This window comes from Lonchura striata, chromosome 2, assembly GCF_050655825.1.
Source record: "Lonchura striata isolate lonStrDom1 chromosome 2, ASM5065582v1, whole genome shotgun sequence".
Classification (NCBI taxonomy): Eukaryota; Metazoa; Chordata; class Aves; order Passeriformes; family Estrildidae; genus Lonchura; species Lonchura striata.
In genome coordinates, this window is record NC_140704.1 from 20,640,254 (window position 1) to 20,653,429 (window position 13,176).

General features: G+C 41.9%; 1 protein-coding gene across 5 annotated transcripts in view; it reads left to right on the forward strand.

Moving 5' to 3' along the window:
* The window catches only part of ST8SIA6 (ST8 alpha-N-acetyl-neuraminide alpha-2,8-sialyltransferase 6), a 62,902-nt gene that overhangs the window by 12,571 nt on the left and 37,155 nt on the right, over positions 1-13,176 (forward strand). For 2 of the 5 annotated variants that reach the window (XM_021551698.3, XM_021551699.3), the window contains exons 1-2: positions 5,001-5,118; positions 5,334-5,429. In XM_021551698.3, coding sequence (XP_021407373.1) covers positions 5,024-5,118; positions 5,334-5,429 — 191 coding nt within the window. In that variant the 5' untranslated portion in view covers positions 5,001-5,023. Of the gene's footprint in view, positions 1-5,000; positions 5,119-5,333; positions 5,451-13,176 lie in introns of those variants that run through there. The other 3 variants (XM_021551697.3, XM_085565932.1, XM_085565940.1) reach the window with 3 other exon arrangements.

A 13,176-nucleotide genomic window follows, 5' to 3' on the forward strand; every position in this document is an offset into this window, starting at 1 on the left:
TAATTTGCATTCACAGTATGCTCTGTAATAACTCCCACTGAATTCTAGCAATGGATGCTGTGAATTTGTATTAACAGCAGCGCTGTTTTGTGCAACTGTAGTAAAATTCTTTTCAAAAGAATACTTAGTGCATCATTTCCTTCAGCTAAGGAGATCAGAGTTCCAAATAACAACAGAGACTTGCAAATTGTTCCTGGGCTAATTGTAATGGAAGGATTCATCTTGGATGGAAATCATTGGCACAAGTTACTGTTGATGCTAGAAGTTTACATGGTTTCAAAAAGCAATTAAACATAATTATGGAAGAAAAATCCATGAAAGGCAACTAAACACACAGCAAGCTCTAGTTCAGAAATTCCCTGAGCCATTGATTGCTGGAAGCTGAGAAAGGGTCCTAGGGATGGATCACTGCACAGTTCTTCCCTGGGATTGTGCTACTGGGCACTGCCTGAAGGACATGCTGTTCTAGTCTGACCCAGTATGGCCTTTCGCATAGTGTCATGTTAAGATGTCGTGCAGAGAGCCTTTAGGAAGAAAAGAGAATGGGAAAAAAAAAAATATCTCCCTTCAGGTTAACAACTTGCAAGTTTTTTGGTTTCTGAATTAAAATCCTACTTCGTACCTCATTGTAATTCAGATTCTTCTGGCCCATCAGCTTCCTTTGGAAAAGCATACACCCTGGACTGAACCACAGCCATGGGCACCTGCCTGCAGTGCCCCTAATTGGATGAAGGCTCACACAGTGGCTGACAGTAGAGCACTCGTTTTCAGTAGTTACAGGCCTCAAGTTTGCTTATGCTACAAGATGCATTTTTGGCAATGAGTATTTATCTGCTATTGGGCTGGATCATCATTGCTAAAGAGGAGAAGCTGGTTTCTCAGTTAAACTGAAAAAAGGAATCAAATGAAGTGCACACAATATCTTACTCTGACGGATATAAAAACATAGCTTACAACAGTGAAAAATCATTAATTTTGTGCACAAGAAGCAAGTCCTGCTGTTGGTTAGAAGAGGGAGATAATAACACCAGGTCATGGGTTCAATCCCCATATGTCATTCACTTAAGAGCTGGACTCAATGATCCTTGTCTGTCCCTTCCAACTCAGAAAATTCTGTGATTTTCTAAGACACTCAGAGTCCTGAAGACTTCTCCTTGTGCCCTAATTTTTTTTCACCTTGACCTTCTTGAAAGAGTGGATGAGTCATCACTGGCACATTTGATGAACATCTCAAAGTGATGGAACATGTAGCTGCTTTTAAACATCTAATAACTTAGCTAGGTTTAGGTAGATCTGAACAGACTGTTTCCTGGCTGAATTTACTTATTAAATTATTATCTTAATAAAGCCTAATTTTTAAGTTACAGGACACAAAATAATGTCCTGAAAAAAACTGAGAAAAAAGAAAAAAACATTAAGGCAAGATAAAAAGCATAGCAGCAACAGCCACACAAGGTGATTTGGAATTTTTTTGAATTTTAAGGGGGTACAGGAATGTTTTTTGTGATTTTCCTTTAGAGGAATGATTGGGGCCATTTGATGTCCTGGAGTCTGGCAGACAGCACCTTAGTTCTTGCAGTTTATCATTATGTAAAACCATGTTGCCCAAAACCATGGGTGGAAATAAATTAAGTTGTGAAACGCAATGAACCAATAACTTTTTCCCAGTTTGAAACACATATGTCTGTTTTGTGAATTAGCTGGAAGATTTTTTTTTTTTGCTAAAAGCACATTGTGAGTGCTCTAAAAATACCAAAATAGTTGTCTCACACCAACACCTCACTCTGAGGCCTCTCATACTTCCCCAGAACATGGGATTCCAGTTTCACTGAACATCTTTAGTACCTCTCTCTTTTTAATTGTAAGAGTCAATTCTCCTCCTATTTGCAATAACTAACATCCCTATGACAGCCATTGCTTAGATGAGAAGGCAGCTCTAGGAAAGCATTTAATGAACATTAATTGCTTCTTAATATGATTTAGCTGCTGGAAACGAGAAGGCTAAGCTGGCTCCATGTGACCAGCAGCCCTACAGGCACCTCCACCAGACTCCTTTTGAGATGCAATCCTGCTGACCTGGGGGGCAAAAGCCTTTCATGGATGATAACCAAGGCTGCATTTTGCTTTTCCAAATTAGCAGCTAAGTAGGGCTGTAGGAGCTCAGTAACAAAGTCATGATGATACCACCTGACTGATTAGTGATCTCTTCCTTCTGTGCAAGCCAGCAATTATCAATTCCTGCTGACTTCAGAAGCTAATGGGAATCAGAGGATGGGGGATGCTGCCAAAATGCAGCAGCTTCCAGCTGTGAGGAGGATGACAACATGGGACAGACTCTACGTACACTGTAAAGTCTCTGTCTTTTCCTGTGCCATCTTCAGCACCTGTACCTTTATAATTTTGACCCTCTACAGTACATTACCTGACACCATCACTTCTGATATGGCAACACCATGTAAGAAAAACTTGGTCTCTCGAATCCAACATTCCTAAATTTGAATTCTGATTCACCATTGATTCTTACCTCAGCGTTTAGTAGGATCACTTAACCTTTCTACTAAGCTGCTGTGACAGAAAATTAAGTCTGGTAACATTTAAAGATACTGTGACAATCAATCAATACATGTTTGTAAACTTGTTAGTAAACAACAAGCACCAAGTGCCAAGTCTAATCTAAACACATTCAGTTTATAATCTTCCCATTTTCTTTGCAAGAACTTTAATATGACATAAAGATTAACCTTCTGATCTTGGAAAAAAAATCCTTACTGGTATTATAGACTAATGTTGGCAGCAAACCTCTAACTTGAAATATTATGTCCTCAGTGGCATCACTAAATTTCCCATGGGTTAGCTGACAGTGATACCTCAGGACTCACAGGAAAACTGTATTGCAGAAGGAAATAACAGTGAGGGCAAAAGCCAAGTATTTTTCTGGACTGTAATTCTTAGTCTTCTTTCATTCACTAATACTACTAGGCTTTTAAGATGAAATACTTATTGTTTTACATAGGGTATTTAATGGGTATTAGAAAATAGCTAATGATATCCACAAACATAAGCAGGAGCCTTCATGTTTCACAGAGGTGATGGGGTATTGATATTTCTAATATCTGCTGATCAATATACACATACCTTGAAAAGCTTGACTGTTGGCCTCCGACTTATTTGTATACAGTGTCAACTGGTTTTATAGGATAGACCCAAAGCAAACTTTTGGGGAGTGGTGATGAATCACCTTCCTGTTGCAGACATTTACATTCAATCAGAACAATTCAGAAGTTTGCTGGTTTGAGATTCAAAACAATCTTCTTCAAGGCTGCAGAAGTCTTCACACTGGCTTTTAAGTACCTCAAAGCCAAAGACAACTGAGCTGTGCTCCTAGGGGAACTGTGCAATGAGCCAGTCAGATACCTGCAATCCCTTAGGACGTCAGTCAACTGCTTCCAGCTCCCTCACACCAGCACCCACAGCCCTGCTCACCAGCAAGTCAATAAATGCCCCAAAAATATCATTAGATGTTTCCCTGCATACCCCATCACAATCACAGATGGTGCTGTGCCGTTCCTTTGGTGCACTATAGGCATGCTGCTTCTTATTGTCACATCTAACCACACACAATACCAAGTCTGTGTCGTTTCATTAATACAGTTGCAGCAGAGCTCTTATTTTGAGACTTTCTAGTTATTGTTTGATGAGCAGCAGCTCCAAAGCTAAGGAAATGTTCACAGATACAGAAAACATGAAGGATAGGGAAGAATCTTCAAAAACAAAAAAACAAGATGTCAGCTCATGATTGAAAGGCTGCTGTAAGTCACAGCATCTCTTCTACCCACTTTTAATAAGGTGGACCCAGTTATTTGCACCTTGTCATCTTACTAGGTTTCTCATACCAGTGGCTGGCTTGTGAAAGCAACACTGAATGCAATTTCAGGTATAAAGATACAAACTTACTACAGAAACATTTCTTTACCAAAACCACGGCAAATCATAGACTCAGAACATTTTGGGTTGAAAGTGACCACCTACTTCCAACCACCCCTCACCATAAGAAGGAACACATTCCCCTAAATCAGGTTGATCCAAACTGGCCTTGAACATTTCCAGGGATGGGGCATCCGTGGCTTCTCTGGGCAGTCTGTTCCAGTGCCTCACTATGCTCACAGTAAAGAATACTTTCCTAATATTCCATCTAAACCCGTCTTCTTCAGTTTAAAGCCATCTTGCTTGTCCTATCACTGCATACCCTTGTTAAAAAGTCCCTCTCCAGCTTTCTTGTAGGCCTCCTGCAGATACCAGAAGGCTGTAATGAGGCCCTCCAGAGCCTTCTCCAGGTGAACCACGCCAGCTCTCTCAGCCGGTCTCCACAGCAGAGGTGTTCCATCCCTCAACTCTTGTTCATGGCCCTCCTCTGAACAGGTTCTCAGCCTTCTTATGTTGGGGGGGCGAGGGTGGGCAGAGCTACACAGTGCTCCATGCAAGGTAATTTCCTCCATAATATACATATTTTTATAACATACCTTTTATAAGACAAAACACAGGGCACATTGACTATTATTTTTTAATTCAGAGAAAGAGCTGTTGAAGCAGCAGCGGCTTCACTACCCCAGCCACGGGGCAGGGCTGCCCGCCCTCGCCGGGCAAGCCCCGCAGTCCGCGCCCGCCGCCGTCCCGCACGGCGCCCCTCTCCCCCATTAAAGTTCGGACAGTTTCCAGTCCCCCGCTGGATTTCCGCCCTGGACACAGGGAGGGGCTCCGGGAAGCGCCCCGAGCTGCCGCCGGCACGGCCCGTCAGCAAAGGTCGCCCGGGGCCGCCCTCACGCCGGCCGAGCGCGGCCGCCCCCCGCCAGCACCGGCGGGCCGGGCCCGCGGCGCGGCGGGAGCCGATGGCGGCGGCGCAGGGCTGCGGGCGAGGGGCGGAGCGCAGAGACCCTGTGGCTGCCATGGCCGCCTCCCCCTCCCCGCAGCCTCCCTTAAATACTATGGGGCCGTAGCTGCGAGGGGCGCCGCCGCTGAGCGCACCATGCGGGCTGTCATCGCCTTGGCCGCGGCGCTGGGCAGCCTGCTGCTGGGCGGCTGCCTCCTGCGCCTGGGCGGCCAGCAGCCCCTCCGCGCCAGGTAGGGCGGCCGGGCGGCCTCGCCCGCGCTCCGGAGCCGCGGGGAGGGCGGAGGAGCGGGGCGAGCCCCGCGGGGCGCGGCGGAGCCTGGCGGGTGCCCCCGGCTCGCTCTGGGCTCGGCGCGGGTCGTGGGCAGGAGAGCGGCGCCGGTCGCGCCGGGTGATGTGCGATCACCGGCGGGTCCTGACAACTTTGTTTTCCCGTCTCGCTTGGCAGGGGCTGGGAGGAGGACGCAGGAGTAGCGGCTGTCACGCCGAAAGTGGTGCGAGCCCTCAGGTCTCCCCTGACGCCCCTTCCTCGGACCGAGAACAGGTACGGGCTGGACGCCCGCAGGTGGGTCCGTGAGGTCGGGTCTGCAAAGCTGAAATTCCCTTCGCTCCGGTTCATTCTTGCTTTTGTTTCGGCAGCTTGATCAGAGAGAGCGTTAGAGATTATTAGAGCAAATGGCACTTTGCTGTAGCTATTGTGAATTATTTGCTCATGTTTTTTTTTTGTTTTTTTTTTTTTTTAATTGACGGTTGTCACTATGCCGTTGGTTTTGAGCCCCATAAAATATTGCATAGAGCAATTTTGTTAGTGTACGATGCAAAAAGTGCCTGCTGAATGACACATTCCAGGTATTTTTTTATTCTTCTTTCCAGGAAGGTGGAGCTGGGTAATGCTGTTACTGTTTTTGTAATCTGTATTTAGTTAAAAATACAGATTTATCATTTACAATCCATAGGGTGAAGGCAAGGCATACGAAGCCTGTTTAGTTTCGGGTTGGTATTGTACTTTGTGGGAGCCCATTCACTTGATCATGTGCATTGACCTTCTAGGTCAGTGTAGATTTTTGCTTTACAGCCTGTTATTTTATACTGTGAAGTTTAATATGGAGATACTTTGTAAAGTCAGCTCTGAAACGTTGTGAAACATACAGGCTTCAATAGTAATGACTATTGTTTTCATGCTCTTGAGTCCCCAGACTGTAGGAAAACTAACAGTGCAGAAGATAGTGGTGTAATCCACACATGAGATCAATACTATGTAAGAAGTAGTTTTGAAATATTTTTGTTTCCTTCTTTTACTTTATATGGCATTATTACCTTTGCAGTTACTATGACTATATGTTAATATATATTATGGTCAAAATATATATTATGGTCAAAAATTAGAAAGAACTTAGAATTGGGTCTTTCACAGAAACTATGGTGTCCTGGTTAAAGACAATGTGTTAAAGACAATGGTGACAGTGCAGTTAACCTTACTGAGGCCACCGTCTCACTCACTCTAGCTGAATTTGACAGCCTATGCTTTCCCAAAGTGAATGCAAGTGATGTTAGCTGTAGTAATGATTGCAATGTACCCTAACAGTGCATTTCTTAGATGCTTCTGATGAGGTAGCCTTGTGCTCTCTTCCTCAATATTTAAAATTTTCACAAGCTGTATGTTTATAGCGTCTTTCAAAGTTAGAGTGAAAGAAAAGGAACAGAATTCTGCAAATGTTCCTACATGGTGTTATGAGCTTCTAGCTGCTTCTCTTTTGGTCTCATTTTTTCCCTTTTTGCTTTTTTTTCTCTTCTTTCCCCCTCTTGATATTGTTTCTTGCAGTATGTATTCTTCTGCTTTTCTTTTTTTGTAGCCATTACTCCATTCTTCACTCTGTTTTGGGCTATGTCTGTGGTTTCCCCCTGGCCCATCTCCTCACACTCCTCCCTGCTACTTTCTGAGCTGCATCTCCTTTCATTCAGCTCTCTGTGTTATACCATGGAGTTGAATTTACTAGAAATGCTGGCAGAGAGCACTTCAGAGAACAGTCTATTTCCCAATTAGTACACTCACAACTGGAGCGATGAAAGAAACAACGCATACCAAAGAGGTCTGAAAATCCATGACATTTTTTAACCTCTGTAATAGGGCAAGTGAGACTGTGATTTTAAATATGTATTTTTCCTTATTCTACTTGAAGGATTTTGGCACCAATTTGAAGCTTCTTTTTGTCAGACTGAAATTGTATTTCTTCATGACTAAGTGGCTGCAAAAGTGTGTCAAGTAAATAATTCATCAAAGAAAGTTTCAATATACTCAAGCCTCTGAAACCGTAGTGTCTTTGGAGAGATGTCTTGCCAGCTGAATCCAAGAGTGGATGTGCTTTCTCACCTGAGTGACTATGCTCAGTAAGCTGGCCTGACAGGAGTTTGTGGCTAATCAGAAAGGAGAGAGAGCTGCTGGACTGGACTGACCAGGAGCTGTTAGTTCATCCAGAGAGCAGCAAGACTGGGCAGGGATCCATGCTGGAGGGGTTTGATCCAGACAGCAGCTGGACTGGGCCTGGCTGAGGGCCATGCTGGAGATGTTTGATCCAGAGAGCATCTGGACTCATTCAGGGAGTTCAAACCAATCCCTCAGTGATGGAGATGGATGGTCTGGTCAATAGGAATTAGATTCCAATGTGCTGTGGGGAAGTGTGGTTCTCCTAAACAACCCTGATAACTTGAATGGCATTGCTCTGTTATTGGCAGCAATGTCCTTTCCTCCATAAGAGTATGAGGATGTGCATGGATGTTTCCAGGAAAGGAAAAAGAAATAAAACCTAGGCACTATCCTTGACCTCTAAGTAAAAGTAATCTAGACAATCTTCACAGTCACAAGCTAATCTTTTTTGTTATCATTATTTTCTTTGCTGTTGGAGGCATATGTGTAACCAGACATCTCCCAAAGAATCTCTAAGGCCCTATTATTCTGTTACCTTGCAGTATTGAAAGCTAATCTGTTCTTCTACTTTGAGCAATTCTTTTAAAAGGATGAAACTGAAGGATGAAAGGATGAAAAGCAGGGGATTGGATCAGACTCTCTTAGATATTTAGGCAGCTATTATGTGCAGCAGTGTTTAAATACATGGTGACTAGGCAGCTAAAGTTCTCTGGAGATCTGTGTCTAAGTAAAAACCTTGATGATGTGGTTTGTCTTTTACAGGACACTGCTTACCCCTTTTTCTTGTTAAGCCTTAGCTAATTGGAGCAATGTGACTGCCTCTACAGTGCAACTTGCACATCTAGTTTTAGATTATTTCACAGCCTACTGTGCCTCTTAGTAGGGTTTCTTACTGAAAATAAAGGCCACTGTTAGTAAGATATGTCTATTAGTCCCCAGACTTGTTCATGGAACCAGTATCACTGATACTGCAGTAGTATGTTCTCTGGTAAATTCTCCTATGTCTCATACTGTCCTCTCTATTTTCAAGCTGTAACTGTGAGTACAATTTATATTTTCTTAAGTACATAGTTCTCGTATTTTCAACACTACAATCAGAAAAAGAAATCTTGCATTTTCCCCACCTTTAGACCCTTGGTCTTCCCTCTCTCCTTTCCTCTCTCCCCACCTGTGTTTGTGCAGGCATATTTGTTAATAGTAGAACAGAAGGCTCAATACTGCTAGTGCTTACCAGGGGAAAATGAAAATAGTAAGAGAAGATAGGTAGTATTTTCCTTGTTATGAGGCCTAGTGTGTACTAGGTTAAATTTAGGCAGAAATTCTAACTCCTATTATACTACCCAGGAATATGCAGCAGATAAATAATGCCAGGTCCTGCAAGGGAAGTCAAAATAACACTATTTATGTATACTTTATATAAAAGTTACAAGGCAGAAGTACCCTAAGGAACTGACTACCTTACTCTGTTAGTCTGTGTTGCCAGTGTTAAGGCATTCCTTTACTATTTCCCTAGCTTGCTTTTTGTCTTTGCAGGTCCAAGGCAATCACAGTGTAAACACCACTGAGGTAATTGAACAGTGGGAGAAAGTGATTGAGAAGCTATGTGTAAACAAGTTAGTATTAATACAGTGTTCCATAGTGTTGATTTCTCCAATTCCTCTCTCAGCAGCAGATCTGTATGCAGGCCTAGGAAATAAACAGCTATACTTAATTAACAATGCTACAGAGACTTGTACATTCTGTCTACTGACAAAATATTGCATTCAGGCAGTCAGAAGGGAAAGAAGACACAGGCTAATACCACAATTACGGAGTAGCCTAGTGTATTGCACAAATAATTTGCTGTGGTTTAGATTAGTCAGCAGTGGGGGTCCACTTTATTAATTTTACTGCTCTCTTAATATTTTGCCCCTTCATTCCCAAGTGATGCATGCAGACATATTTTAGGAGCACATTTTGAACCCATGCCTTATGTATTAGTTCTGTCTAAATGAATAGGTGTTCAGCTGAAAGCTGCTGCCAGGACACATTTATGTTCTGACAGTGGTGAAAGGTTTCTTTTTACTTGGTCCAAGTGAAACTGCTCTGTCATTCTATTGTGTGCCCTTGTAACATGATTTTAGTGTAAGTACCTTATTCTTTTCACTTCACCTACCATGAAGCTCTGAATGTTGCTTGTCATGTACCTGTCATGCAGTTTATAGATTTTATAAATAAAAAGTATCTGTTGTACATAACCCTGGTGAATGCACTGGAGGGTTTTTCAAATAATTTAAAGATGCAGTTTGTGTAAAGACCAGATTTAGCATTCTTTAGATAAGCAATACCTCTATAGGAACTTGAACAAAGATAGTAGGATCAGTCCCTTTAACAGTTGTTGTGATTAATGTTTCAAGACAAATTCTTACTCCTGTGGTTTTATGAAGCCATTTTTATAGTCCATTTCACCAAGCATTTAAATTGTGTATTGCCTTATTAATCAAGGTGTTGTGAACTTTAAAAGCATCACTATATTCTTATCATCTGATTAATTAGAAATAGTATCAAAGACAGCACTTAAGAGCACCCTTCCTATGGAAGTATGGATTGTGGGTTTTTAAATAGTATTCAACTAACAGATGATGATATTCAAATATAAATTAGTCCCCTCAAGGGAGAGCTTAAGACAGAAGATATTCACAATCTGGATAATGCTATTCAGTGCCATTTTGGTAGACTGATAAAAATGTGCAATTTTGCCTACAGAAGTTATCCTTTTTAGCTGAAGATGCTGAGCTGGAGCATGTTTAGAACTCTTGTGCCCCTTCAGACAAGAGCAAGAAGCTATAGAAAAGAGCAGCAACTTGTTCTGCTGGGTATGGAGTGAATAGCCAATGAGTGGGATTTTCCCATACTTTAAGTGTGGATTTACTAGGAAAGTGAAATCTTTGTTGCTTTTACTGCTGCCAGATGGTTCAGGTCTGAGAAATTTTGAATATCTCATCCCACATTCTTTGTTTCTATCTGATTTTGAGGGACATCTAGAGTAGTGACCTTTTAATCTTTGTGTTACAGTATAACTCATAGCACCAGTTTTTCCATCTGCCTTTTTTCCTACCTACCATTCCTCCATCTTATGCTCATCCCATTTTGCTACTCTGATAACTGGGGTTGAGTTTGGTTTTGTTTTTAAAGGCTGTGCCTTTGCTTTTCCTGCCTGTACCTTTCTGCTCCCTCAGAATACTGTCTTACTTGACATACCCCTCTGGTGATTCCCTGCAATAAGGGTCCCTATTGCCTCAGGACTGAATGCTGCAGGAGCAGCAAAAGGACTTTCCATATAATTTCTGTCTAAAGGTGGATTCCAATCTTGTCTTAAACAATTTTACAGTTTAAAGATCTGCTTGTCTTCCTGAGAGCAAGATATAGAATAAAAACGTGCTGATAGATAAGGCACATGGTCTTAATCTACTGTGGATTTATTAAAGTACAGATGGTGTACTTCCTGAGTTTCTAGAATTACCATAGGAAGTATGTGGTCCTTAAGCTGTTCATATATGATTAAAAAAACCCTGTTTTTCAGATTTAGTCCAATATGATTGGTTAAGCCCTAGGGAAAATACAGCTGAAATTTCCCTATATCATCAGTTTTATGAGTTCAAGCCAACAGAATGTTAGTGCTTCAAGTTCTCATTTAGCTTAGTAGTTCACAAAATTAGTTGAACGTAGCTGATATCTGCGTTGATAGGCATGTTACTGATTTCATTACAGAAGCTGTAGTGCTGCTCTAAGTAGTGAGCAAGACTGTCATCCTCTGGGTCAGGTAAATTCATTTAGTGGTAAATATTGCCTTGCACAATTGTCTGAAATGAGCAGAAATTTAATCTGAGTCTGATGTCTGCACAACTTTGCCGTGAATAATGCAGCAGAAGTCTGGACTGCCTCTTGCACACCCATCTTTATCTAAATGCAAAAAGATTTCACTTGTGAAGCAGAGGCCACTCTGACAGTGAAACAGAAATTCAGAAAATTAAATTTTAATGGAATGAGTTTTACATCTCTTGCAAATAAAATGTTTTCATTTTGTACCTTTTGCACCACATAAAGTAGGTTGAGTAAATTTTATGTATAAAAAGCTGCAGAAGAAGCATTTTGGTGATCTATGATGTGGCTGTAAAAGTGATTATGAGGCTTTAATGACAAAACAGAATAGGGAATTATTTTGTTCTTTCTTTTTTTCTGACTTCCTCTTTTTTGAATTTTTCAAGTCTTGAAAATGATTGCTTAAAAACAATTGCATATTAAAAAATGAGGCAACTTGCTTGCCAAGATCTTATGAATTTTTAAAAGGACTAAAAGTCTGTGGAGTAAAGCTTGTATTTGAGAGAATATTTAGTCATTGCCCCACAGATCTCAAGACAAAAAATAATAGGAAGCTGTAAGGACTTATAATAGTTGTCTGCACGGAGTTATGAAAGAATGTTGATGCTTTGCCACTTTGCTAACGCACCTCGCAGGGAGCTGATCAAACCTGCCTGCTCTGCCTTGGGCATGCACCTGGCAGCCTTCACATGTTAGACAGGGTCTCTTCTGGCCAGCTGTGGCTCAGAAGGGCTGAGGCTGCTTCTCAAATCAGCATCAGCATCTTAGGTTTTAGTTATAATGAAAGGCTTATTTGCAGCAGTAATGTGTTCTTGGCTTATATCAATAGGTTTTTTTTGTTGTTTTGGTTTTTTTTTTTCTTTCTATTTCTTTAAGATGCTGTTTAGGCAGCTAAACTTTTGCCTGTAGCCATTGCTCTTATTTTAAGCTGCAGCTGCAGAATAAAAATTTGATGTAACTGAGTTACAAGGAGCAAGAGAGAGGAAGCATAATGTAGTGCTAACTAAATTTCTTTGAGAACTGGAAAGGACCTACCTGGTTGTTCTAGATAGACAGAACCATTCAGACCAAGCTGCAATAAATTTGTGTACATAAATTTTGTAGGTAGAATATTTGCTAGCACTTGCTGTGTGAGATCTGCAGAGTTCTTAGCTCTGAACTGTGTGCTCTGAGAGCCTTCTGCTATTTGTATTTCACTCCTTGAGAAAAAATGAGATAAAGAGCTGTATGCAAAGGCAGCCAAGGAGCTCTCAGTAGGCAGTGCCAGCTGTTACTATCTATTGAAGTCACTGCAGAACTGAAAGGATAGAGGTTTATGTTGTGTTGTCTTCTGTTTTCCTCAACAAGGGGCATATAGACTGGATACTTCCTCAGGGGCACTGAGTGTATACTGGGAAGAATTTATTGGTAGTGGGAAGAAATTAAGAGGGCTGTTCTCTCTCCTTGGCAGCCTACATCCTGTGGGAATTGCTGCTAGTGGTGACTAACTCTAAAAAATTCATGGGCAATGGAAAGAAGAAAAAAAGGTGATTCTTTCCTTCCCTGTCAGCTATGACCATGAGAGTCAGTTCAGTAGCAAAATAAACAAGCATTTATTCTTCTCTTTCTTCTTCAGTCAGTCTTCTTATTTGAAGCGTTTAAGAAGAGAAGGCTCAGGAGAGACCTTATTGGTACCTGAAGGGAGGGTGCAGAGGATGGAGCCAAGATCTTCTTAGTGGTGCCCAGTGATAAAACAGAGGCAGTGGGCACCAGCTGAAACACAGGAGATTCCCTCTGATCATCAAGCATCACTTTTTAACTGTGAGGTGACTGAGCACTAGCACAGGCTGCTCAGGTAGGTTGTGGAGTCTCTATGCTTGGAGATATTCAAAAGCACCTGGTCACAGTCCTTGCTCACCCTCTCTAGGTGGCTCTGCCTGAGCAGGGAGTTTGGACTAGATGACCTCTAGAGATGCCTTCCAACCTCAGCCACTCTGTGGTTCTGTGGCTTGAAATGGCATTTTAG